Here is a 27457-nt window from a genome sequence, read left to right as displayed (position 1 = left end):
GGGAAAAATATACAAAATGACTCAAAGATTAATGAAATAAATGTAGCAGAATACTGAATGCACACAATAACAAAAAAGGGCAGTAATTTGCTTCACATAATTGTCTAACATCATAAGACCACAGGAGCAAAATTGAGCAGCTTGGAAATGTCAGCAGAATGCTGAGATTGAATCTGTGCCCTCTGGCTGACTCTCTCATTGCTCTAATTAAACATTAAGTATACGTTTTTTGTTGTTGTTGTTGTTGTTGTTTTTAAGTAAAGGAGGAAGAGATTACTAAGGGATAGTTGAGTTGGTAAAAGATTGCTACTCTAGACATAATTGCTCACAATAAGTTTATATGCAACAAGATTAGCTTATCAAGAAATCAATTTTATAGATAATCATAAGCATTTTCCAGGAGCAATATAGGGACCAGAGCTATTTCTTATTTGTTTGGACTCCTTTAGTTCTTAGTTTAGCAATAGCCTATCAGATGCCACTTAACAAAAGAACTAAACTTTCTGAGTGAACGAAAAAAGGCAAGAGAAAACCCACAAATTTCTTCTTTCTTGCAACTACAAACTAAAACACAGCTTACTTTGTTCCTTTGCCATTTACAGCTGAAACGTTCTCGAGAGACAGAAAGTCAGCTGAAGCCTTTGGTTGAAAAAAATAAGAGGATGAGCAAAAAAAATGATGATATGATGCAGTGCATCCAGAGAATGGAAGAAAAAATAAAAAATCTTTCCAGGGAAAATATAGAATTGGTAAGTTATCATATCTAATGTCATGTTATGAGAACACAGTTGCTTCAAGGTGGAAGTGCTTGTGAGGCTTTTGCTCTGGTACAGACATTTCAGCGTCTCAACAGTAGGATGGTATGTCTGTCAAATTCAGCCAATGCACTTGAATATTCCTATTCTAAATTCAGAGTGACATATACTTTGTGTCTTTGTGTTGTATCAATTCACACTGATTAAGGAAGAGGATCACAAATAGTTAAAAGTGTGTTTGGAGGCTGTAAAAATTTATGACAAAATCAGTTTTAGTAATGCTACTTTTCTGATTAAAAGTCAAAACTGAATTTAAATGCATGTGCCAATGGCTCTACCATTGTAGACTGTTGAGTTTGCTTGCCTCTAATTTTGTCCCTGACTGTGCTCTTTGGTGCTGCCCTAAAATACCTTATGGGAAGTACTAACACTAAGGTACACAGAATGTATAATATTTTGTTGGTGAAAGAGGACTTATGTTGTGGTGGAGGATGCAGTGATGAGTATGCAGAATTCTTGATTGCTACATCACATGTGAGGATGTTCCTACTGTTATGGGAAGACCCATTAAAATATTCTTGTGTTTAATAACAGATTTTATTTTAATTTTGTAGAAAGAAAAACTATCTGCACAACCAGCGCTGAAGAGGCACACATCTTTAAATGATCTTAGTAGTACACGGGAGGAACAAGAAATTGAATTTCTTAGACTGCAAGTCAAAGAAAAGCAGCATGTTATTGATGATCTCACAGTGGTAATACTTCTCACGTCTGGTACACATGTATACATGCATACACATCTATAGGCAAACTGAAGATTTGAGAGCAATATTTTAACTCCAGTTGTAGTAGTGGCATAGAAATAGTTCTTCAGCATTGAAGGGTTCTTGTTGTTTCCCAAGCAGTGAATGAATTCCTTTGGAATGTGTATAAATCTCTGGATCTTAAAGCACTTACCAGTTATAGGCTGCTTGTGGAAAGAGGTGCATCAATCCATTCATCTTAATTACAAAACCTGGCTGTCAACAGCTGAGGAACTTGGAGGAAAGGAAACTCTCCAAAACTTAATGACTGAAACATGTTGGATATATACCCTACTGCAAACCCAACCTCTCTCTTGATCTAGAAGTTCTCTTAAAAAAAAGGAACACACAGAATGGCATTCATTTCACCTAACTGAGCTGCCCACTCTAGCTGTCTTTATAGCAAATAGAGAGAAATTTGCATGACTAACTTAACTAAAGGTAGCAGCATATTTTGGTATTTGGCACAGCTGTTACCCTCTGTGAAGGCTACTTAAGATGATGCTCAGAGATTTTTACACTGTTTGGGACTCACTTTAGTTCTACATGTGTTTTGGACATTAGGCTACACCATTCTGGTGCTGGCAGAAATTATTTATCATCTCTAAGAGACCCATGCCCTTCTGGAGCAGCACCTGGAACTCAGACAGACTGTTCTACAGGATCTCAGATTGGCACCACTGAAAGCTACATGATGATGAAACAAATTTAAGATCACTCTGTCTAAATAAAAGATTAAGCAATTGATTAGAACATTGAAAATAAAAATAGAAGATACAAAATGTAAACCACAAAGATATGTTATTGCTCGGTCTGGAATATTGTCTCTATTCTTGACAGTTCCCTTCAGATTTTGACCCAGGATTTCTCTCTGTAATTAGTGCCGATGTCTGTGTGCATTCTCCAATGTCACAGTGTTGCAAACAGTAGGATGTTTGCCAGACACTAATGGAAGGTCTGATTCACAAAGGGTTGCTGCTTTACCTTCCAAATACAACTTTGCAGGCAAGGTCTGTGTCACTACATTAAATTCCCAATATATGCAGATATAACTCAGTTTATATTTCTGCGTGAAGTGGATATGAAAGAACTCTACCCACTCCATCTCAGCCAGTAATTTGAGGAAATGTATCCTATCCTAACTTTGGTCAACTAGTATTAAATAGTTTTTAGTATGAAAATAAAATTAAGAAACATTTAAAAATATGGTTTCATTGTTGCTTTATCTCCTATTTACAGATACATTTTCACGGGCAAAAATAAGTTAGATCATTAACTACGTTACTGCTTTGATTGGTGGTACAAACTATTTGATGCTTCACCTGCAATATGAATGCAGTGGAACTCTGCACTTCCATTGTGCTTTTTAGCTATTATTTCTGGTTCAAATCACACCTCAGGAAAATACAGATGTATCATAAATATTAGAAATGACCCACATGTCACATACCTGATTAATATAAAAGTCATCAGCTTAACTCCAGCTGAGACCAATGTGATACACAGACAAAAGAATGATAGTCTTAGGCAATAGTGTTGTCTGAATCGATTTACCTTGTCCTTTGAAAAGTATCTTTGATGTTCTTGAATCCCTATCAACTTGAGTTCTCTGATGACAGGATTTCCTGGTCAGGTCTTAACAGGAAAGTTGTCAAGATAAACTCAGATACTTGCAAAACATGCTAGTGATTTAACAATTTTATTTTATTTATTTTTACTTTTATATTGACATTATTATTGTTCTGGTAGTTTGACATATGATTGAGACAGAAAGTAAATTGAGCAGTCCTCTTGCAAACAAAATTCGTAGCAGTAAGGAGTGATGGGTTTAGAAAGTGTTTGTTCATTCTTCAGTGGAGTGAGAGGAAAGAACAGGAAAGACAGTGAAAAGACTAGCTAGTTTCTGCAATTATTTGAACACCTGCTTTGAATGCAGGAGACCTAGGCTAAAGCAGGGACTGTGCTTTAACCAGGTCCCTGAGGAGGGAACATTCTTATCCTACAATGTCTAAAATTCAGCTCTGTGGTTTCAGGTTTAGCTTTATATATTGTTTTCCTACACCATGGAATATCTGTTTCAGTCTATCTCAGCAGTTGTTACTTTTCTTTATTTCAAAAGCTAGATGTATTAAAGGTGCAATAGTAAGCGTTGTGCTTTTCTGAATTATTTCTTACTTTCCAAAACTTCTTTCTTGGGACAACGTGCTGATAAAGATGAATTATTTTATTGTGATTTCTACTGGGTGCTTCTTATTTGTCCAGTTTCTGAACTGAATGTATAACAAGTAACTCTGAATAGAAAAATACCATGCAGTAAGCAATTACTGCTAGAGATGCACTTGCTACTGCTGTCACTCCTTTAAAAATATAGGTGTTGCAAACAAAGATGCAGAGCTAATGAAAGAATTGGGAAAAAGGCAAGGAGATAAATCAGCTGCTTTTTTTTTTTTTTTTTTTTTTTTTTAAATAAAATATGGCCTCCTTTGCATTTCTTACCATGTCTTTCTCCTCTTCTTTGGAATTCAAGACAATATTATATTCTTGCACTTCAAGGTTTCTCAACCCAGTATTTTTCCAATTATAGCTGTATTATGACTTAGTTAATTGTGATCTTATTCCAAGGCCACATTAGAAAAAAGACATTGGCTATTCTGAATATGCTTGATCTGAAGCAGTCTCTGTTTTGATGTACTAAGTTAAATGAAGGGCTCATTTCCCCTAATAAGAGAACACCTTTGGATTTTAGACTTTTGCTGTACACGGGTAAGTCACATGTAGCATTATCAAACTGTATGTCAGAAGATGCCTAATATGATTACTAAAGCTGGATTCATTTTTGGCTACCAAACTGCTTCTTCAGGTTGGCTGAACGCTGGACTGAGAACATTAATTCTGTTTCCATAGTGAGCTTCTTGGTAAAAGAGTCAAAAGAACTGTCAGAAATCTGTGCCCAATATTTAACGAACCCTCTTCTTGCCAACTTCCAATCAAGCATGTAAAGCATGTGGCTGAATGTTTGTTTGCTTAAAGAGATAGAACTGCAGTATGACGTGGTATTACACCAACATGGTGTTATTCAAAAGATAAATGCATTGACTTTGTGTTAGCTTTATCTCAGGCTTTAAGAAAATTGTAATATTTCTTTGTGTTAGACATATCTAAATACAGATTTCAAAAGAAATCTTTACTAAAATGTTATCTTTCTTTCTAGGAAAGGGAACGGTTATTACGGTCTAAAAAACAGAGGAGGAAAAGTCTGAAGCCTCCAAAGGTGAGCAAATCTTCATTTTCTGTGCATTTTGATTGTTGTGAACAGTAGTTTCAAATACTTACTGAAATTAGAACTCTATTTAATTGTTGTCATTTATAATGATAACATGTCTTGTAATTCTCCTGTTTTCCCTAGTAAGGGCCTAATAAGTTTGTTTGTTTGTTTGTTTGTTTGTTTTGGATAATGTAGGAGCTGCTTAAGGAGTTTTGTCCTGCACACAAGTTTGTTTTTGATACACAAAATAATTGCAGTTTTAGCCATTGTGGCCTAAATTCAAGTGTCTTGAGGCCTAAATGATATGACGACTTGAAACAACCAATATTTTAGAGGGCAAACTCTCAGTCCTTTTTAAAGACAATATACTCCTTTAAAATACTTGCACAAAGTTACTGCTTAATTGCATTGAAAACTTTAACTCATGCTAGGGATGTTATTGAAATGATATTTATGTAGATATAAAAATAGAAAAAAAAAGATATAACTATTTTTCTCTTGTACCTGTTTTTTTCTAGAGTGAAAAGAGAAAAAAATAGAATTAAGAAAAGGAAAGTTTTGTTTCTGAATATACCTTCAGTGTTTATTGCAATATGTGTTTTAAGTAATTGCTAAATACTGTGGTTTTTTTTTGTTTGTTTGGTTGTTTTTTTTTTGTGAGGTTGAGCATGAGCAGCATGTAAGGGGAGGAGAATGGGGTAAGAGGGAGAAAATGGAAATAAGGAGAGGTTATTATCAAGTATATCATGGTTTAAGATGCATGCTTTTAGTATGTTTTTTGTTTTGTGATGTGTTCTGTGTAGTATACTCCTGATGACCTCCAGGTGGTGCTTTTTTATTGCTCTGTGCTCTGTAATAGCTGTATTCTGAAATATATCTCCTTTTCAGTTCTCTGTGTTCGTGGTAATTCTTCGAATGATGCTTCTAATAATGACATGTCTTTGTCATACGAAAAAAGAAAAATTCAGATGCAATGATAAATCTTACATACCTTCTTCTTTTATATAATGTAAGGCTGATAGAGACCAAATGTGTTTACAGTAAACCTGAACTAATCTTTCCTTGTGTACTATACCTGGAAGTTTATGTATTGTAAGCTAGTTTAAAACAGGATTAAAAAAAAAGGGTGCACCTAATCTGACACCATATTTTTTATAGGAGTCTTTTCTAATTATTAGCACTCCTCATATTTTAAATAAATTGTCTAGATCATTTGCTAAACTGTAATGTTCCTAAATAATAATAATAAAAAAATCTATGATTTGATAACTAATAGTGCTAATTTCCATAGGCTGAAAACACCCAGAATTATTAATTTATGTGTTAAAAATATCCTATGTTGACAGAACTTCAACTGACCTAAGCTCTGAAACCTTTCCCTTTATCTATTTTTCCTTGAGTGAGATGTTTCCTTAGTGATATCATCTTCTTTTCCTTGCTGAACAGAACAAGAGTTTTACAACATGAGGGTTTGGGAATTGGGTTTTATTCCCCTGAAATTTATTGCATTGCTATTCTTCATGTGGCAAGAGTGCTGTAATCTGCAGTTTACAGCAAGAATTGTGTGCATATAAGCAGCAGAGCTACTAGTGCTTTGCTTCTTATTTCCATCCATGCTACCTGTTGAGGAAAAGCTTGAGCTTTTGCCAGCTGCTTCCTTCCTTTTGCTCATCACTCTTCTGCACCAGTATTTTTCTACATGGTGATCTGGCTGTCCTCCTCTAGACTTCTGCGTGAGACCAAGTGAGCACCTTGAGGACATGACCCTGAGTTGTGAGACAGGCCTGAGCTAGAAAAATGAGGTAGACCTTGTTGTGGAAGACCTTCCCCTTGCTAAAGGTTCTTGGGAGGATCTTTGGGAGCTAATGTGATATATAGCAAGTCTGCATTCCTATCATAAAGCTTGTCTTTGCTTACTTGCAATTTGAGAACATTCTATAATTTTCTCAGTGAAAGAGTGGGGTAGGGAAATGTGAATTGCTATTGTTCGTAGAATGAGGGGCAACAAACAACGTAACAGGTAAAAGATAAGGTTTGTTAAGTTGGACTGGCTCTCTATGGACCTGGGTTGTGGGGGTATAAAATTCTCCACCTGACTTTTAAATAAAGTTGTAAAGAGTCAGCTTGTGTGTGTTACAGAGGGGACAGTGATAGAGACTGCTGAAGAAAATGCAAGTGGAGGAACAGCTAGACAGAAGGGGTCAATCTGGGAAAAGAGAAAAGGCAGATCTAGTTGAAAATTGGGTGCATTTTATACTATATATACATACATAGATGTGTAGATATGTAGTTTTTAAATGTGCTAATTCCTTAATGAAGGAAATAAGTCATCAATAATATATTTGTTAGTGTCCTATTACTTGCTATGTATACTTGCTGGTATATGATGTGTAATTTGGGTTATGATGACTATCAGACCCTGTGTAAAGGCAGAACTGTAACTTCCTTCAAAGTTATGCTCTGAAGCTTTGCACAGCTGATCTACTATATCTTAATATCAAATTGTCTAAGTAATTTATTTTTTTTTGCCTTACTGCATTAGATCTAATTGTTATTTCTCACTCTAATTCTCTATATACTGAGTTACAGCTGGGGTTGAGAACAAAAACTAGAACAACTACACTCCAAAAACTGAAAACAAAACAAAACAAAAAGTAGCCTCTCTTCCTCTCCCCCACCCAACCCCCCCTTAACGTTCAACTCAAAGAACCATCCTTCCTCCATTAAGGCCTTTGTCAAATACTAGTATAATTGTGATAGGCACATTTTAAAATTTCATACCTTAATTTTAAAACATTTTTATTTTCTTTTTAATTTTATTTTAATCATTGTTATAAGCCAAAGAAATTTACATTTTTTATTATTACATTATTTTTATATAGAGGCACTATAGCTTGACTCCAATGCAAAATCCACATAGGCAGCTATATTGAAAAGGTATATTATACCATTTAAAATCTTATCAAAGTTCATTGCAAAATATGCTTTCTCTTAGTTGTGCCTACCTATGTCCCACTTAAAGGTTAGTTTAACAGGACTTTCAAAGGGTTATCTCAGGTCAGGAATTTCTCCATTTTTTTTTCTTGCCTCCTACATTTCATGAACAGAGAGTCAAAAGGGTTTGGAATGCTCTAGTTAGGTTCTAAATCCAGAAAGATAAATCAAAATCCTCAAAGCTATGTAAACTTCCAGCACTTTTTATTTAAATAATCAATGTAGAACGGACTGCTCATCTGGATATGCTCTTGGGATTGTACCATCTTCATCCTCTGCTTTTACAGCCCATCTCTGGAATGTAGTTGAAAATGGTAGAACTCATCAAACCAAATGCTTGGTTAGATGTCATTAACAGCACTGAGGTCTCATTCTGGACAGATCACAACAGATTGTTCTCCTCTGTAAGTAGATATATAAATAGGCCATGTAGGTTTTTTCCTGAGATTGCCTGTTTCTCTCCATGAACTATAAATGTAGTCTAGGATGAGTTGCTTTATATAGAGACATGTACAGTGCAAGTGTGTTTCTGTCTATGATCTGCACAAGATTTTTATATCATACAGATGATAACCTATATATAACAGTAGAAGAAATTATGGCTGTATCTGTCTTAACCAACCACTCAGAAGGAGAAATTACTGATGTAAATCTTTGGCTTTGCTTTTCTAAGTTTTGTTAAGTGTAAAATTATCTTTAACACTAGTTAATTATCAAGTTTGGCTGGTGGAGTTGGATCTGTTTCCAGATCTGTGCCCCACTTTCTTTGACAAAGTGAAAAAGGAAATAACTGATGGGAACTGAGTTTCATGAATGCGGTCAGATAAGCTTATACTAGAAGGTATAGGAAGTTTCATTTTTTCTTGTATTAAACAGGTGCTCGGGTGGAAGACTATGAGGGTGGTGAGGCATTGGAACAGGCTGCCCAGAGGAGCTGTGGATGCCCCATCCCTTGAAGTGTTGAAGTCCAGGCCGGATGGGGCTTTGAGCAACCTGGTCTGGTGGGAGGTGTCCTTGCCCATGGCAAGGGATTGGAACTGGGTGGTCCTTAAGGTCCCTTCCAACCCAAACCATTCTGTGATTCTATTGCACTCATGTACTGTTGCAGCTTTTCCTGAATGGGTATGCTTACACTCCAGCTTCCTTAATTTTCACGTTACTCTAGACAATGTTCAGTATATGGACATTTCTAAAACAAGTGTTTTCCTAACAGTGATTCCTGTTAGGTAGAACAGTACCCATGGCATACCTTTCTTGGTCTGTAAAACAGCTTGTGGGAATGATCTGTCAAACTAATCCAATAGCCTTTATAGCCCTATTCTGTCTAAATAACATTAGTTCATCTGAAAAGCTTTTGAAAGTGCCAGGGATTTAATTATTTCTTTTTGCAATTAGATATCTATGTTATTTCTGGAGCAGTGTAAGTGCACTAGGTTACTGTTGCTAGTGTAGCTTTAACTGAGCACTCGTTTAACTACCAAGGGACATACAGGTCCATGGATGAGCACAGGCAACAAGCTCAGGTCACCCATGAGGAAAGGAGCAGCATAGTGGGATGGGGCTTTATAACCTCTGTGACTGCAAGTCACAGAGTGAATCTTCCTTACTTTTGCTGTTCAAGGCATGCTTTTTTTTTTTTTTTCCTTCAGGTGCAATGAGTGTGTTGTATTCTTTCTTTCTTTATTGTTTTTTTTTTTTTTTTTTTTTTTGGCTGTTGTTGTCTCCCCCCAGTTTTGGTAGTGAAATAACAAAGTCTGGAAACAGTGCATTTTGTTTTTTCTTTTCTTTCTTTATTTATTTATAAACACCCAGAATGGAATAACAGTGATTGCTCAGTTTGTTTGGTAATTGCAGGACTGTGCAGATTTGTTTCTTTACTTAAACTTTAACAAATGAACTCTATTCGTGATAGTGGAAGGCCTGCATGCCAGTGTGATGGAGTTCATATTTCTTGTTTTATATTTTTCTTTTTTTATTTGCCTCTGTGCTTTGGTGTGCCTGTATTTTTCTGGCTGCCAAGAAATGACTTATAAGCATGAAGGTAAGAAGTTACTGATAAGTTAATCTGATTGAATTACAAGGAAATTCATCCTGGATTATTTTCATCATGTTAGATTAATTTATTGAAAATGAGTTATTTAACTGTAAAGTTCCTACTTTAGGAACAGAGAAATTAGATTATTTATATTTAAGTATATCCAGCCCAAACCATTAAAAATTAAGTTATGTTGAAATATGCATGTAATATGTTCTATGTATTGATTTATAATAATCTAAACTGTTACGTTTACTGAGCATTATACTTCAGTAGAAACCTTAATACTTGAGTTACAAAGGCCAAATGCACAATTTTACTTTAAAATTACGTGAAAGCATTGATACAAATTCATGTGAAAAATACTTGCTATCAAATACGTGATAGTAGTCAGAGGAAATTAGAATTTAAATCCAATTTTTAGCAACTATTTAACAACTATTTTAACAACTAATATTTAACAACTATTTTCTCAGTATGATTTAGAGGTAACAATAGAGTGCACAAATCAATACAAAAAAATAATTTGTTGATTGGGAATGTTTGGAGAATGTTTGTGCCTTTTAAGAAAAGCTTGAATGAAACTTGAATGAAAACAGTGTATAGTTACAAAAATCCAGTGAGTATTGTACATGCTCACATATACTTTACAAAAGGCATTGTGATCCAGCTCTTAAGCAATATGTGTCTCTCCCTAGAAGTCACTGTATTTATTTATGCTTTTAATCAACAAACTTTGAATGACACAGATGTCATCTTTTTTTTTTTTTTTTTTCTCTACAGCTGTTCTTTATCAGTTAATTCGTTCTGATTTTGCTGTGAATCATTTCTTGTAGATAATTGCTTCAAATATTAGATGATCAACAATAAAACCAGCTATTTTGTAATTACGTCATGGAGAAATTCATACATGTATGATTAATACACAATGGTTAAATGCCTTATCTCTGTTTCTGTGGAATGTATCTGATCCACAAAATGATAAATATGCAGCTTCACTGTAGAGGAAGGAGGCATTAAAAAGCAAATAAATGGTTCACTCATAACTCCAATATTATAACCATAGCATATCATTTAACAGGTTTTGATTTTGAAATTTCCTTTAAACTTTGGGATTTTTTAGTATCATAGTAAATACTAATTTTCTTGCATACTTCCCTTCCATGTAATAATCAAGTGTATTATTTATTAATATATGCAAAGGTAAATATGTAAATGCTAGTATATTTTTTTCAAATTGGTGACATTTCTTTAAGTACCTTCTCAAACCTGTACACATTTATGTAAAGCCTAAAAACCTGTTGCTTTACTATTGTTTTTTCACTCCTTGAAATAGTGCACAGGTGGGTGTGTGCATGGTTTAAGCAAAATGCATATTTAAGCAAGTTATGGGTTATCTGCAAAAGTGCTTGTAGTTTGAAATATAGCAAACAAACAAACAAAAACACCAAACAAAAAACAACAGTAAACACCTGAAAATAAGACTTGTTATACCAAATGGGTCTGGCTAGGAAGCTGCTGACCTTCATGGTACTGTATTATCTGTGCTTTGTGTACACTGGAGTTTTGCTCCATCTTTTGAAGTCCCTTCTACCAGCATTTTTAAGATCAAGGCTTGAGTTTTACTTCCTTTGTCAGCCCTCAAGCCTATACCTCATTACAGGCTTTGTTTGAACTTTGCTCAAGTGTGTTTATCATTTTTGTGAGGCTGAACAACCTTGAAGTTTTAGGCATGAGCAGGGTCAGCCATTCTGCCGTCCTCTGAATTTCTTGTCCTTGGCTAGGTTCCTCCAAAGCACAGACCAAATGTTCTGAGCTGAATCCACAGACAAACTAATACAGATGGAAGAGCAGGATACAAAAGCATTGGAATAAAAGTCTGCATGCAGCTTTGTTTACTCTCAGCATCTTTGAGTAAAAGGTATCCACACTGAGAAATGAGGATGCAATCTTGGTGGGAGTCTCTTGGTTTTTGTTTGTCTGCTCTCTTCTTCTTTACCTCCATATAATCTGCTTTCATTTTTATCTCTTCATTGGTCTGGAATCATAAAGCAGTCTTGTAGTACTGCTGTAGCAGTACTTGCAGTACTGCTGTTAGATGATTGTAGGCTGTAGCCAGTGTCCAGTGTGGAAAAAAAGCTGGATGGGCTTGGATCTCTCAAGGTATAGTTTTCGTTCACCTCACTTGTCTTGGTAAACTTTTGTTCTGATGAGAGAGGGGTCTGAAATGTTTGTAATTTGAATGTGAGAGAACAAATTATTTTACTGGATAAGTCTTTATATTTCTAGAATACGGTTTAAATCTGTTCCTTGTGTCCTTTGTTTTGTTGATCAGGGCAGAATGGTGAACAGACTGGTGCATAATGTGAATGTTGGAAGAAAGAATTAAATTATGCCAGGGAAGTGTTTGTCTTAAGCACCTAAGACAGTGCTTCCAAGATGACTGAGAGAACAGAAATGTGCCTTTACAGGGTTTTAGTACTAAAACTGCACTTTTCTCTTCTTTTGAATATACCTGATAGTAATGCTAGTGGTCTAGTAGGTTGCAGAAGTAAGGTTGGTTTTTAAAGATTGTTAAAAGCTTTCTGCCATCTATGCAAGCAACATCATATTTATCTGCATATCCATGGATGGGTATGGAACCATATACAAATTGGAAAAGATGTGATTTTTATTTATTTATTTATTTATTTTTCTGAGTGCATAATATCCTTTCAGGTGCTTTTAGTAAAACCGGTTAATTTAAAAATGCAAGCTGAATGAATTTTTTAAATTCTTATGTGAAGGACTCATCTTAAGTAAAACAATCAAATGTCAGGACAGGGCCTTGAATCTGTCTTCAATAGCTTGAGTGGGATTAGCTGTACCGTGAAACAACTGTGGAGCTGTTCAGCTTGATAACCTGTTGACCTGGACCATAGTGGGCCAGGGCTGCAGGCTGTAAGTGCAGTGCACCAACTCACCCCTTGATTTTATGGTACCACTTCGTTCAAGATAGGGAATTTTGGCTGTTGATTAGAGTTAAGCCAAAAGAATATACATCATGGGGCTTTATGCAAAAGTATTCTTCATAACTATAAGGAAGAATGGATAAAGTTAAGTAAGTCTAGAAGGCTTCAGTGAAAAGTAAATATTCAGAATTCATAATGAGACAGAGCAATATAGATAAAAATAAAGCCTTTCAGTGCCTTGAAAGAAAATGACAGCTCAGTTAGCCATTTTGGCCCTGCTGTAAAATGTCTGATGTTCAGAAGTAATAACAACTAATCTTTTTTCTCTCTCTCTTTTTTTTTTTTTTTTTTTTTTTTTTCCATCCTTTAGGCATATTTAATGAACAGGGCTATAGGGCTATTAACTTCTCAAGTACAACCTGTAGTTTATAGCTAAAAAACAAAAAAACAAACAAAAACCACCACCAACAAAAACAATAAAAACAAAACAAAAACCCTGACATCGGAATCTGTGATTCAGGGCCAAAAAATACAGAGACAGGTAGATTTTTTTTCCTTCATCTTCTTAGAGCCACTTCTCTCCACCATCCTCTCTGTCTATGATGCTTCGTAACCTGACTTAATTTTTCCAGCAACTTGTATCTTTTTCTTAATTTCCTTGGTTCTTTGAATTTCTGTGGGTTACCAGAATACTTGTGTGGTGTAGGAAGTTAGACTTCTATTGATTAATAATAGTTAACATTTGTAAATGGTATTTTGGAAGGAGCAATGCTTGAGAAACTTATTTCTCAGTTAAATGTTAAAGCAGTATTTTCATTTTTTTGGACAGCAACTTTTTCTATAGAAATTTGCTGCTTTCTAATTATGTATTAGGAAATTGATGGAAATGGTGGAAGGATTATTGCAGTTGTGACATTTTATGTAAAATGTCACATTTCTTAGTACTGATATTGTATTATTCACTTTCTTTGGCTAAAATTTTTCTCTACTTGTCTACAAGCATGCATTAAAGTTTTTAAAATTTGTATTAAAATGCTGGGTTTCGTACTTTTTTTTTTTTTTGCCATTGGAGCAAACTTTTGAAAAAAAACAGAATGATGGTGTTGGAAAAATAAATGGAAAGGAATAATGCATACTTTCAAGTAGGATTTTGCAAGATACATGCTATAAATGGATTTCTCTTTTTTATTATTATTTTTTAAGTAGTATGAATGTCAAAGTTAATTCCACATAATTCTTTGGAGTATTTTTTTTATGGTACTACATCATATATGTTACACCCTGTTGGGTTACTTTCTTCTGTATAGATACTTCAATCCTCCACTGTGAATCTTGAAATATTCAAGATCTGTATGATTTTGATAATTAGCTTTGGTATTTGTGTTAACGCGTTATTGTACTGGCAATTACCCAGTGCTATGTGCAGTTTAGTTCTTGAATCTACTTAAGCAAACAGTGCTGGAAAGTTAACTAATCCAATGGAATTCATAGAACAAGAGTTTACACAGGAACCATTTTTCTTCCTGAATACTAAAACAATGGTCAGAGAAGACCTTGGCTGCTGTTTACTGGGTCACTGGGGTTTTCTAACTGTTTTGCTAGTAACTAAGGAAAACTAACTTTTCAGAGGCATGTTGTGGAGACATTTTTTGGATTTGATGAAGAATCCATAGATTCAGAAACATCATCTGTAACTTCATATAACACGGATAAAACAGACAGGACACCAGCAACACCAGAGGAAGATTTGGATGATGTAAGTAGCAAATGATTTGTTTTTAACTTCTACAGAAATTGGCATGGAGTATAAATGCAAACATTTTTCACCTATTCTGCTGTAGGAACTAAAAAAGATTTGGCAAGGAATTGTTTTGTTTTGTTTCAAGTTCAGTAAAAGAAAAAAAAAACAGTCATTGCAATAGAATTAGTAAGTTAATATTCTGCCTTACATACTTGGTAGATAATTGGGCTGAGAAACAAAAATGTTTTTCTCAAACCCTTTCTTAGTTGTGAAAAGAATAGGCACGTTGCTTTGCCGAAAGTTAGTAGTTACTAGACAGTAGATTGCCTTTCAACCTTGTAATTTATTTTACTGTTTTGTAACAACCAGGATTTTCTTCTTGTTTTTGTGATAGTAAGAGAGGCTCTTGCAATTCATTAAGGTTTAAATGATCATAGGTAGTAAATACCCACTGTCATGTTTTGTCTGAGCTCTGTGATATACACTGCTGGCCTGCTTTAGAAGATTGTAAGGCTGAGGACAAAGCATGAGTTAGATACTCTCTTTCATCTTTCTATTCTGTTCACTCACTTGTGCCTCATACTCCTCACTCACAACAGGCTTCCTATTTTCCTAGCTTTAATATCTAATAATAGTTTAATCTCTGTTCCTTGGAGCCTGAATTCCTGGAGCAAAAATTAATTAAAGGGAAGGACATTTCTTGCCCTCAGCATTATAGAAAAGACCTTAAAAATGTTGATGTCAGTTGCTTAAAATTCAAAGCAAATTAAGATATTAAAATTACTTCTTGGAAAAAAAATAAATGTGATGGCTTTTTAAATATGACTTCTGTGTTAGTCTTTTTTTCTGGCAAATTGCTTTATGCTAGTGTAGTACAGACAAAGAGTAAGGGAATGGTGGACTGCATGACGAGTAGGACAAACGCCTTCTGAACACATTGTGGCACTGGAGTTGCTGAAGAAAATGGTGCATAGAATTGAACCCCCTTGTCACTCCTCAGTCAGTTTCTTGCCATTTCTGTACATTACTGCTTTACGTAGTATCTTACACTGTCCTGAAATTGTGAAGTAGACACAGCTACTGATCTTTGCATTTCTACCACATCTTCAAGTCGTCTTTGTTTCCATTTCTACTTGTGTTGTTTTATTTTAAAGCTTTCTTGAATTTTGAGACTCAGGACAGTTGCGCTTCTTGCTGTGTCTCTGTCTGTATATACAAACACATTATCATATGTATTTATCACTGTATACACAAACTCACTTCTTTTTCCTCTTCATTAAGAGCACACCAAAGGAAGAAGCTGAACTAAGATTCTGCCAGCTAACAAGAGAATATCAAGCATTGCAAAGAGCATATGCATTGCTTCAAGAACAAGTTGGTGGAACCCTGGATGCAGAGAGAGAAGCAAGGGTAATTTTTTTTTATTTTTTTTTTTTTACTTGAATTTCTTTTAGCTCTGAAATAGTTGAAAAAGCTGAAAAAAAATAATGTCTTGTAGGAGATATCTTTGCAGGTCAGTAAAATGCCTAGTATGATGTTCTTGAGGATTAGAGAGTATTATCAGTTAGGCAACAATTTAGATTCATCTGCTCTGATCTGAACAAAATATCATTATTCTTCATTCTAGCATGCATAATGTGTAAAATATTTCAGGACTAGGATGCTTTTATTGAGAATGATATTCCAGTTGAACCCAAAATTTGGATAATAACATGATGGATTTAAAATTATTTGGAGAATAAATTGTAATGAGTACTCTAGTACCTTTATCATGAATATATTAAAAATCTGATCCCAATCTGACAAAGTAAGAGTTCTCTTCAAGTGTTTTGCTGAATGCATGAAGTCCTAATTTGTTTTTTTTCAATCTCAGATAAAGAGAGTATTCTTCCATTAAAAAGTACCATTATCACTATTAGGTCATCATGAGTGATTGTTTGACTCTCTCTGAAATTAATGCATTTTTAACCTCACAGCAATCTCTTTAGTAAGATTTTAATGAGGTATTTGAGGTATGAAATCGTATATAATCTTTTTTCATTTACACTTCTGCCATCACTATGTTTAACCGTTTAGTACAGGGATGAGGTCAGCAGAAGTCATGCCAACATCTTGCATTCTGGTTTTCCAAACTGGGGAACAGAGCAGTCAGTTAATAATGATTTGGTGACCTCTGACTGGTATTTTCACACCCCACAAATATTCACTGAACAGCTCTGTCACCAAAAAAGAGCTGGATTTACTAGATACAACATCTCTTCTGCTTTATCCCAACTCCTTGCAGGCAGGGGCATGTCTAGAAATGTAGCTTATCTACAGGTCACTCTCTACTTGAATGACTGTTGTGATCAATGAGAAAAAAAATATGCAACATCCAGGGGTAAGAACTAGACATAGGACTGGAAACTTCACCTTCACCTCATGTCCTTCACTCTGCATCAAGTACAGCTTGAACCTGTAGAGTACTGACTACTGAGGGAACTGGCTGATGTCATTGTAAGGCCACTCTTGGAAGGATCATGGCAATTGCAGGGAGGTTCCTGAGGACTGGAAGAAAGGAAATGTCACTCATACTTTCAGGAAAGGCAAGAAGTAGGATCTGGGGAACTGAAAGTTGGTAAGCCTCACCTCAGTCCTTAGGAAAGGGATGGAGCAAATAACCATGGAAACCATTTCCAAACTTGTGAAAGAGAAGGTGATCAGGAGTGATCAATCTGGATTTATGAAGGTGAAATCACACTTAACCAGGCTGATAGCCTTCTGTATGAAGAGATGACTAGCTTGGCAGATGAATTGAAAGGAATAGATCTTGGTTTTCTTGGCTGTAGTAAGGCATTTAACACTCTCCTCTGTAAGATTCTTGTGGACAAACTGATGAAGTACAGACTAGATAAGTGGACAATGATTTGGACTGAAAACTGGCTGAAAAGGCATAAAGGTTTGTGACCGGTGGCACAAATTCAGCTGCAAGTAAGTCACCAGTGATATACTGCAGTGGTAGCTACTGGTTCCACTACTGTTAACTTCTTCACTAATGACCTAGATGATTAGACAGAGTGAACCCTCAGCAAGTTTCCAGATGATATAAAACTGAGAGAATCATTTGATACATGAGATGCTTGTGCTGCCATTCAGAGGGTCCTTGACATGCTGTAGAATAGTGTAAGCAGGAATCTCATGAAATTCAACAAAGTCCTGCAGATGGCGAAGAATGTGGTGGTCAAATACTGGAACATGTTTCTCAGAGAGGTTTGGGTATCTCCATCCCCGGAGATATTCAAAACACAGACAAACAACCTGCTATACGTGCCCCCCTACTTTGAGCACAGCAGTTGGACTAGAAAATCTCCAGAGCTCCCTTTCAAGCTCAGTAGGACTGATTCTAAAAACATATTTAAGAATTAAAAAGAATAAAAAACTGCAAAAAATAACCTCAAAGCACAAAACTGTAGAAACGTGTTACATGTTGTGACTTACTACATACTGCTGCCTTGCTACATGTTGCCTTGTTGTGTGCCACCACAACATGCTGCTAATAATTCAGAAAGGCAAAGATTTCTATGAGGCTTATCTGTTACTGGTGGAGAGGGACTCAATTTATCCCCAAGGTAAAAGCTGCTGCTAACCTGATGTTTTTACTGCTTGAAACGATTAATAAAATTCTCACGAAATTGCATATCGCTAGATTGCAGATGAGCATATATTACTCACTTCACCATTTCATCCACATCATTTTCTCTGGTAAGCATTTTAAAATCCACTTACAGAATTTTCTCAAGCACAGAAGCAGTATGTTTGTGGGAGCAGAATTGCTGTGTTTTAATACACAAAGCTTCTCAGATAAAAGTTACAAAGAAAGTAGACTGCTTGCCATTATGTGCATTTACTTACATCTTAAAATGCTGATCTATTATCCCCAGAGCCAGTAAGTAGGAAATTCAGATTGTACTTTAAAATGTGTCTTTTTTTCCCAAGTTTGTCTGGTTTTCAGCCAATCTTCACTTTTTCTTTTCTGTGAAATACAGTTCTTATAACAGAGGAATTGTTGCTATACAGCTTATTTTTTAGAGTTCTCAACATCATACAAAAACTTAGTAACATTTGAGACCGTAACCAGGAAGCTCAGCTGAGGAAAAGAGCAGTAGATAATTTCTCAAGGTAGATGTAAATCTAGAGACAGAACTGAGTGGTCTAACGCCATAGTCTTGCTACCTTCACCTGTTAGACATTTTCCTTTAGTATTTACCATTATTTATTTATTTATTTATTTATTATTTTAAGCCTCTGTGATGTATGATAGCATGGTGTGGTAGTATTTCACTGCACATGCTTTTGGTTGGAATAAGAAGAGTTGCTTTTCCCCTGGCCATTGCTGTGACAATTTCTACTATTCCAAAAGGTTGTTATGATGTTAACAATACCATGTGATTGCAGCTGATGTTCATTTAATCTCAAAGATGAGCAAAGGAATTGTTTTATTTCTTTCAAAAAAAAAAAAAAAGTCTGGGAGCATTTTTACATCTACTGTTAAATTAACATTTCAGAGGTACTGATGTATTTGACAGTTATAAGAGACCATTATATATTTCCTCTGCCTTCATGGGAAGGGAAATACTGACATGAATATTTTTGTAATAGCTTTAAAAAATATATTTTGCAGGCATTTGTAAAATGTCCCTTGAGTTCACTCTAGAATGGTTGCTCTTTCTTGTTAAAGACATTTTCATCTTTTTTGTCACATTCATACAAATCCATTGTTTGAGGGAGTTGGAAGGTTTTCAGAAGGAAGCTTTTTTCATGGTTAGTTTTGGCCCAATGTTCTGGTGTGATGAATGTTTCCTGCTACTTTTGGATGAGGCTTAAGGTAAACAACAAGGATGTGTAGATGCAGAAGGAAATCCTTGTGGGAATTTTTGAACTGTGTGGGTGAAAAAGTACCTAAAGCTGGGTCAGAAAATTCTTGCAGCAGTTCCAAGGAGTCTCGTTGACTGAGGATCTCCAGATATCCTTATTTTTGTACACTTTTTGTTTAGTACTTTGTATGATGCAGATGCTTCTAAGTCATCTCTGAACTCAGTGGGTAATACCTATTTGATAGTTTAAGAGTCATGTAGAAAGAGGAAAAATGAGTGGTATATGCTGTTTATGGGATAAACTAATTATTTTGGGTCTATATGTTTTATTCATTCTTAGCCCTTTTAAAAATCAGAGGCTGTTATTAATTTATTCACTGCTTTTTGCAATTCTGTCTTGCCCTTTCTGCCTAGTTACCTTATGAATATCTTCTTCTTATGAATTGCTCTTTCTGTTCCTAATGTTATTTTCTTTCTCTTCTGGGAAGAGTTTTGTTACTGAATATGTAATGTTAATATCTACATAGGTTAGGAAAGAAAAATGTTGTTTAACTGATGGCTTTAAGTATTTTGTAACATATAACCAAAAACAATTACTTTAATTAAAACCATTAAAAGCTGACTGTATGACCCACAGGTGGGTGAAAAGCATCCTTTGATTCTGTATAAGATTAAATATATCCGTTCATTTGTATGTGCATGCATATGCACACAATTTATAACACCTTTATTTTCCCCCCAGACTCGTGAACAACTGCAAACTGATCTTCTCAGGTGTCAGGCAAAAATTGAGGACCTGGAGAAAGCTCTAATCGAGAAAGGACAGGTAAAAGGCTCTCTTAATGTGCTCTGCCACATCATTTTCTCCCTTGCATGCAGTGGTGCCCTTGCCATCTTCATTGCTTCCTGGTGCGTTGGTGTGACTGATGCAGCCTAATTATCACTCCAGCAGTGGATTACTTAGAGGAAAATATTACAGACGCTAAAAAAAAGTCCATCAAAAATTAATTTTCTAACACCAAAGGGTAATATTGGAATATCCGCATATACATGCATTCTAAATTCTGTTCCCGTTGTCATTCAGTGCAGGCTTTTCTTCTGTTTCTCTGCTATATATTGCAACAAGATGTGTATTCTGTATTTGTATTTTAGAATATTTTTGGTGCATAGTGTAGGATAAGGATGTTTCCATACCACCACACAGGATAAAATTAGGCCTCATGCTTCAGTGCATCTTGTAAATCCTATTAGTGCATATTTTAAAAAGTCCAGGATCTTCAGGAAGGCTGGTTAGAGTTTTAAGACTGCATTTAAAAGATGTTCAGTTGCATAACTACTAGAACACACCGAGAATAACAGGGAGATTATTTTGTGCTTTGTTTATTGTTAAAAAGAGGAATTTAAGACTGCAGGTAGCATATGGTAATAAAATAAGATACATTTATCTATAGAGATGCATTTCAAAGACTAATGATCCAGTAGCATCAAATAAAAGCAACATACAAATAATGCTATTTATTCTGTGTAATAAAGTTTTCTGTAAAATTCTGTATAAATTCAAAGGGGACCATGTTCATGTTAAGGATAAAAATTGATGAAATTGTTTATGCTCACTTCCACACAAATTGCAATTTGCTTAGTAAATTCTATGTAAATAAAATATTACTAAAATAAAGAATGTGTTATCAATCTAACAATATCAGCCCACTGAGGTTTTGGAATAATAATTGGAACTGAAAACCTCTCGAGGATCAGCTGTGGACATTTTAGATTGTTGATGATAAAGGTGCTGTAGGCAAATTACTGTGTAATTGAAAACATTAACGAAATAATTGACTTTTAGGGTGTAAGATATAAGTACAATGTATGTGAATAAGATAAGCAACCATGGATACACATGTAAGAAATTATTTCTGTGACTTCTGTTTCTGGAATGGCACATGAAAAAGGTATACTTGGAAATTAGAATTCAGTTAGGTATTACTTTATAATAATAATAACTCTTAATAATAACACCTCATAACCACATTTACAACCTTGTATCTCTTGGTGATCTGAGATGGCCAACAGGGATGTGACAATATAAGGAGCAATAAAATATTGTCCCTAGTGGGCTATTTTGTACGTTAGCATTACCTTTTCAAAGAAGTGGTCACAGTGTCTTCCTGAGAGCTTGAAAACCAGTTTTCCTAACCTGTTAGTATTTATATTCAACAAAATAAAAGGTGGTGATGATAAACTGACTTCTTTGTGCACTATGTGATTTTTTTATTATTATTTTTTCCCTTATCTAGAAAATAGTGCTGATTTGGGGAATCAGTCCTTAAACCATTTTCCAAAAATAAACAGTGAAATAAAAGATTCTAGTGCATTATCCCTGGAATTTTTAGTCTTATATTACAGCAGTAGGAAACAGAATCTGCAAATACCTTCACAGCTTTCCTGAAGTCAAAATCAAAGCAGAAGATTAAAATCATGTTGTTAAAAAATAATTCTAAACTTGACTCATTCATTTCATTTATTTCAAAAATTCTTGCCAACTACAATTTTTTCCAGTACTCATTTTAGTACATTTTTCTTAGCATATTACTTGTAACGCCATAAAACTGAAGAACTTGTTTACTGCATGAAAATTAAAATGTGCTTGCTCATTCTTGTATGTAAGTTAGAAAAGGAGAAAAAAACAGTATAATATGACACTATTGTCTACTGTAAGTAGAAAAAAACTTCAAACTTTTCAAAACAGGATATTTGTAATAAATATTGTCTTGGAGTGTTTTTGTTGGACTTTTCAAGGCTAGTTGAGGGGCTTGGCTAGCCAGATTTCATTAATTTCTAGTACAGCATCAATGTGCAAATACCTTGCTGACAAAAAAGTACAGCCTTAATGCTGTAGTGAAGACATTTAGATTTTAAATGAATTGTCCTTTTTAGCAAGAAAATAATTTGATTTAAGGTTGGAATGTAATATTAATTGTTGGACATTGTCTTACTAAACTCATTAGAGCACAATGAATTAGGTTGTATGAGAGAACAGAGTGAACTTGACTGTTAAAATCCATTAAAACTGAATGTCCAACATTGTTTTTGTAATTTGGGTCTGTATAAGGATATTTGATGAAGCCTTTTGAAGCCATGGAAAAACATAAAAGCAAAGAGCAGCTTTGGAGCAAATGATCAAATAGAAACACAGTTTTTACTTGGAGAACATCTTATATCACTGTCTTTCCCCCATGCCTTGAATTCCTTGTCATAAATGCTTGATTCTCACACTTTTTTGAGGAGGGCAATTAACTGTATATCCCTGAAAGTTATTTTCCTTTTTCTTCCCTTTCTCCATTGGGATTTATGTTATAGAACACAAAATGGGATGCTTTTGCAAGAAACTTCCTAACTCATTGCAGTGGAAAAATAAATAGATGAATAAATAAAATGTTTTTTAAATCACAAAATATTATGTAACTGTGTTCACCCACAATTACAATATACAAACACTTAAAAGTAAATGCTTAGCTGAAACAAATTAGGAGACAGGAGACAGCTTCAGGGAAAAAAAATAACTTTTATTTTCTCTGTAGTTTTCAATTGCTGTTTGTCCTTGAAATACTAATGATTCTTTGATGTGTGACCATTTTTATACCTGAGTGTGCGATGGTTCCTGGGATCTTGTAATTAGTATATTTGTCTTGTTTAATTAATTATATATATGTATATATGTCTTTTTAATCCTTTTCTTCCTCATAGGATTCAAAATGGGTAGAAGAAAAGCAGCTGCTAATCAGAACAAATCAGGAGTTGCTGGAGAAGGTATGTGTTCAGAGCCTGGGATTTTTTTCACAATTGCTGCCCTTTATCATAAAATGAATGGTAAAAGGAAGTGAATATACCGAATACTGGGACATCAACATAAAAATTGCACACTTTATTTCCCTCCAGAAACAAATTCTGATTAAAGTATCATTATCAATATGCTTTTTTATTCTTTAGGAATGGAAGCTGCTCTTTACTGTGGAATTATGTGTTGTATAGGCCACAGTAGGACCCAAGCCTTCTGATGCTTGTAGTTTCTGCCAAAATACAATCTAAAATATTCATGGTAATGTGGAATGCTTGTATTTTACCAGTTACACAAAGATGACTGTTGTCAGGACTGCTAAATTTTAAACCTCAGCTAAAATTTCCTACTCACTCTAGCACTGGATTTTTACACTTTTTCCACACATCAAGTAATACTAGCTGATTTACATCTATTATATCATTTCTTTTCTGAAGTATTCAGAGCTAAGAATCCTCATTGTTCTTCACTGATGCTGGAAAGAAAGTTAGTTGGTACTCAGAATAACAATTATTATTGTTATTAGCAGATCAATATTAATACAATAGAAATAAGATAAAGAAAAGTGCATGACTAAAAGCAGCTACAGCTGGACTACATTTATTCAGACACTTACATGGATATTCTAAATGCTATAGCACATTTTACCAGGTGCTGCACTTCTGTTTAGTTTCATACAAATAAAAAGATCACCCAGGTAAGCTGACTAGTAGGCCAAAGCTATTAGTTACCATAACAAAGAGTCAGTTTTGAATTTGTTTTGTCATTGTTAGTGCCCTAAAGCAGAAGACTGGAAAATTAAAAATTAGGCACTAAAATACCCTCCATTACAGTGTTTCATTTGCTGTGAAATGTAAATGTCTGGTTATGCAAAGACAATAAGAACAGTCTGTACAAATGTTAATCTAATCCAGTTGTTTTCACCTGATTTTAAAAGAAAGTTTATATTTTTAACTTGTTTAGATACAGTATTCATATCACTTTTCATCCTGGCTTCCACATTACTATTCTAAGAGATCATAGACTATTTTCTGCTCTGAGTTCTTACAAATACTTGTGAAGTTCCTTCTGTATGTCCAAGACAAAGTCACTATCTAATGAGAAACTGAAAAAAACAGTTTTGCCTAAAGGCATCGCCCCTGATTTAGTATAATGCCTTTTCCATTGTTTACAGGGCGTTAATGATGTTGTGTTTATCTCCTAGATTTACAGAATGGAACAAGAAGAGCATCAGCTGAAGAATGAGATGCAAGATGCAAAAGACCAGAATGAGCTGTTAGAATTCAGAGTGCTAGAGCTTGAAGTAAGAGATTCTCTCTGTTGCAAACTCTCAAATGGAGCAGAAATTATGTTTGAACCCAAGCTGAAATTCCTGTAAAGATTACTGATGTCTGGTGCATGTTTAAGGGAAACCACTTAGGTATCTATTTTTTAAATGTTGTATCTTGGGATAATGAAATTGATACCGCTGCCTTAATGTGTTTTGGAGAGAGTGCTCACTAATGTTTATGAAGATGTAATATAGCTAATATATATTGCATATAGTTTGTTTTACATCTAATAAAATATTTTGTTTTGCAGTATTTTGCCTTTTTTATTTGTTTCATTTCCATAACTACTCCTTTCCTGCATGTCAAATCACTTAGTATGTATACTACAGCCTTGGTTGGCATTGCTTCAATTAACACACCTTCTCACATCTTGCATGCAGTGAAATCTAAAGATCTGACACATCCATCACATCAATGTATAATTGCTTTTAACTACATTGGTTTAAGATTGACGGCATTAATATGAAGTAAAATGATCTTAAAAGAACATGATAGCAGCTCTGAAATCATTTCTCTTACCTGAAATCCATTTTCTGATTGAATAAAATGGTCATGGAATGGAAATAATTTTCATCACTCAGTTAAAAGAAGGAAAAAAAAAACAACTCTGAGAATGTCAGTTAGTGGTGAAGCACACCACTTACACAGTGTGTAAGTGGTAGTAGTATGTTGTCCCTAGAAAACTTCTTTAACAAATTCTATACTTTGAGTTAATGAAATAACTGAATATTTTTTGCGAATAACAATTTGAACATGTAGCCTGTGATCACAGCAGAAAGCAATGGTTCTCATTGCCTCATAAATGGGGCCCATATAGAATTCAGTAAACTAGTTGAGTGTGATGCATTATCACACACTCGCCTGATAACACATTGTTCAGTTTCAAAGATCATCAGCCTTCTTAACACCATTCAGAATAAACTCCAAGAAACCTGTCAGTGTCACTCCTCATAATTTTCACCCAGCACGTTTCACCAGAAATCTTGGCATGTATAACTTTTCTGATAAAGATGAAAATGTCATGTCATCCTGTTATATGGACATTCTGCATTTTGTCTTTGATATTTCTTAGTCTATTTTTTAATCATTTATTTTACCTACCATACCTTTTAATGTCATAGCACATTATATTCTAAATTAAGAATTTAGTTTATTGGAATTTTAGTAGGTATTCTGGAAGATAAAAATGCTTTCTAATATGTATTCGTTATATTCTGTTAAGCAACTGTAGAGTAAAATGCTGAACAGTTTAGCATTAAATTGGCAGTTACCCTAGAATCTGCTCCCTAAAAAGTAAGTGTTTTTAGAAGTAAAACAATCTGAAAAAAAAATCTTTGTAAAAGAAAAAAAAAAAAAGTGCTTCAAAACATACTTCATAAAAGTATTTTCCACATACAAGAATTACATGAAAAGTAGCTCAGTATAATGTGTCTACTTTTGTTATCTGCCAAATCTTTGAGGACATGTTTCACAGAATAACAATTGGAGTATTTTTGTGTGATTGCAATAAAAGATTTTTATCTTTCGTAGGCAGGCACGTAGACACAAATGTGACTGACAATGTGAATTCTTTAGTAAAATTGTAAATGCTTCTCATAATCAGAACAGTATTTTTCTCAGAACAGTTAAATTATTTCAGATAAAAAAATGATTAGGGTAGAAAACTGAACCATTTGTTTATGATTTAATGCAAGCAAATCCATGTAAGTTTAGTGGAATAGCAAGTGATTAATTCCAAAAATAAAAATAAAAATAAATCTATAAAGGTCACTGAATGTGGACAAGAATTAAGCTTCTGGTTTTGTATTATAATAACTATGTCACTTAAGTCTATTTCAAAATTAGGCTGTTAACGGGAAAATTATTTAAAATAGAGCCTGTAAGGGGAGAAAAATATACAGAGCACAGAGATATTTCTCCAACATTGTAATTTCAAATTAGGTTTAGGCTAGTTAGTGAACAAGAGTTGCCATGCTTTGTAATCTGCTTAAGTGAATGGATTCAGCCCTCTTGCCATTATCAATTAAAGTGCCACATTTTATGGTTTAGGAAATCAGGCATGCATGGATGGACATAAGAAGTAAAATATTTGCAGAAACTCTCTTTCATTGAGACTGATGTTCTTGTTGTCAGTACTTGTTTTTGTATGGAGAAGAAATCTGATTTTCTTCACTCATGTTCCCATGGCCATAGTGAGTTCATAGTAAGACCCAGGGCCTTCATTTCCAGGGTCTTCAGTCCAGTCGTTTTCACAACCATGTTAAAACTTTATTTAAGTAATATGTCTTATTTGTTGTTTTACTGTATTTTTGTCTTCCAAAGAAATAATAGCATTGATATTTTGAAGAAACATATGAAAATCAGGTAGCTGGGCTGGATGTTTTAGGCAAATAAAAATTTATAATTTTTTAGTTTTAGCACAAAGGCGTATTTGTGCTAAAACCCAGCATCCTGGGTTTTAAGTCTGGGGATTTCACACGCTTTAATACAAAAGTTAGCTGAAGAATAAACAGGGAGTAGATACACACCTTTAATTTTATTGAGAAAATCTGTGATAATATTTGTTGATTATTTTTTTTATTTTTTTTTTTCCCTGAAGTTTATTCTTCCTAAATAATCCTTTGTTCAATGAAAAAAAGCAATAGTGAAATGAGGTTATAACTGACATTAATTATTGCAAAGATTTTTTTGCAGCTCCAGTCAATTACTTGGGCAACATGCAAGGGCTTCTGGCTCTGGAGTGTGTTTGTTAACTTTGCAGAAACTGTGTGCATGGAATTTGTTGGAACCTGAAACCATTTTTGTTCTTAGCTATGCCCAACATCCTACAAGTATGGTAGAAAGAAAGTAGGAGGAAGTATTTGGAATATGAATAGGAATCTGTCTTTTTAATA

At 34.5% G+C, this 27457-nt stretch overlaps 1 protein-coding gene across 4 annotated transcripts in view; it reads left to right on the top strand.

Annotated features, from left to right (window-relative positions):
* The window catches only part of JAKMIP1 (janus kinase and microtubule interacting protein 1), a 100441-nt gene that overhangs the window by 41933 nt on the left and 31051 nt on the right, over window positions 1-27457 (top strand). For all 4 annotated transcript variants that reach the window (XM_035326484.1, XM_035326485.1, XM_035326482.1 and 1 more), the window contains exons 6-13: window positions 603-749; window positions 1370-1510; window positions 4770-4829; window positions 14431-14559; window positions 15826-15954; window positions 20140-20223; window positions 23142-23204; window positions 24437-24535. In XM_035326484.1, the coding sequence (XP_035182375.1) occupies window positions 603-749; window positions 1370-1510; window positions 4770-4829; window positions 14431-14559; window positions 15826-15954; window positions 20140-20223; window positions 23142-23204; window positions 24437-24535 (852 nt within the window). The remainder of the gene's footprint in view (window positions 1-602; window positions 750-1369; window positions 1511-4769; window positions 4830-14430; window positions 14560-15825; window positions 15955-20139; window positions 20224-23141; window positions 23205-24436; window positions 24536-27457) is intronic.

This window comes from Oxyura jamaicensis, chromosome 4 (genome assembly GCF_011077185.1).
Source record: "Oxyura jamaicensis isolate SHBP4307 breed ruddy duck chromosome 4, BPBGC_Ojam_1.0, whole genome shotgun sequence".
Classification (NCBI taxonomy): domain Eukaryota; kingdom Metazoa; phylum Chordata; class Aves; order Anseriformes; family Anatidae; genus Oxyura; species Oxyura jamaicensis.
The sequence above is the reverse complement of the archived record's forward strand: the minus strand, read 5'-3'. Positions and strand labels throughout refer to the sequence as shown.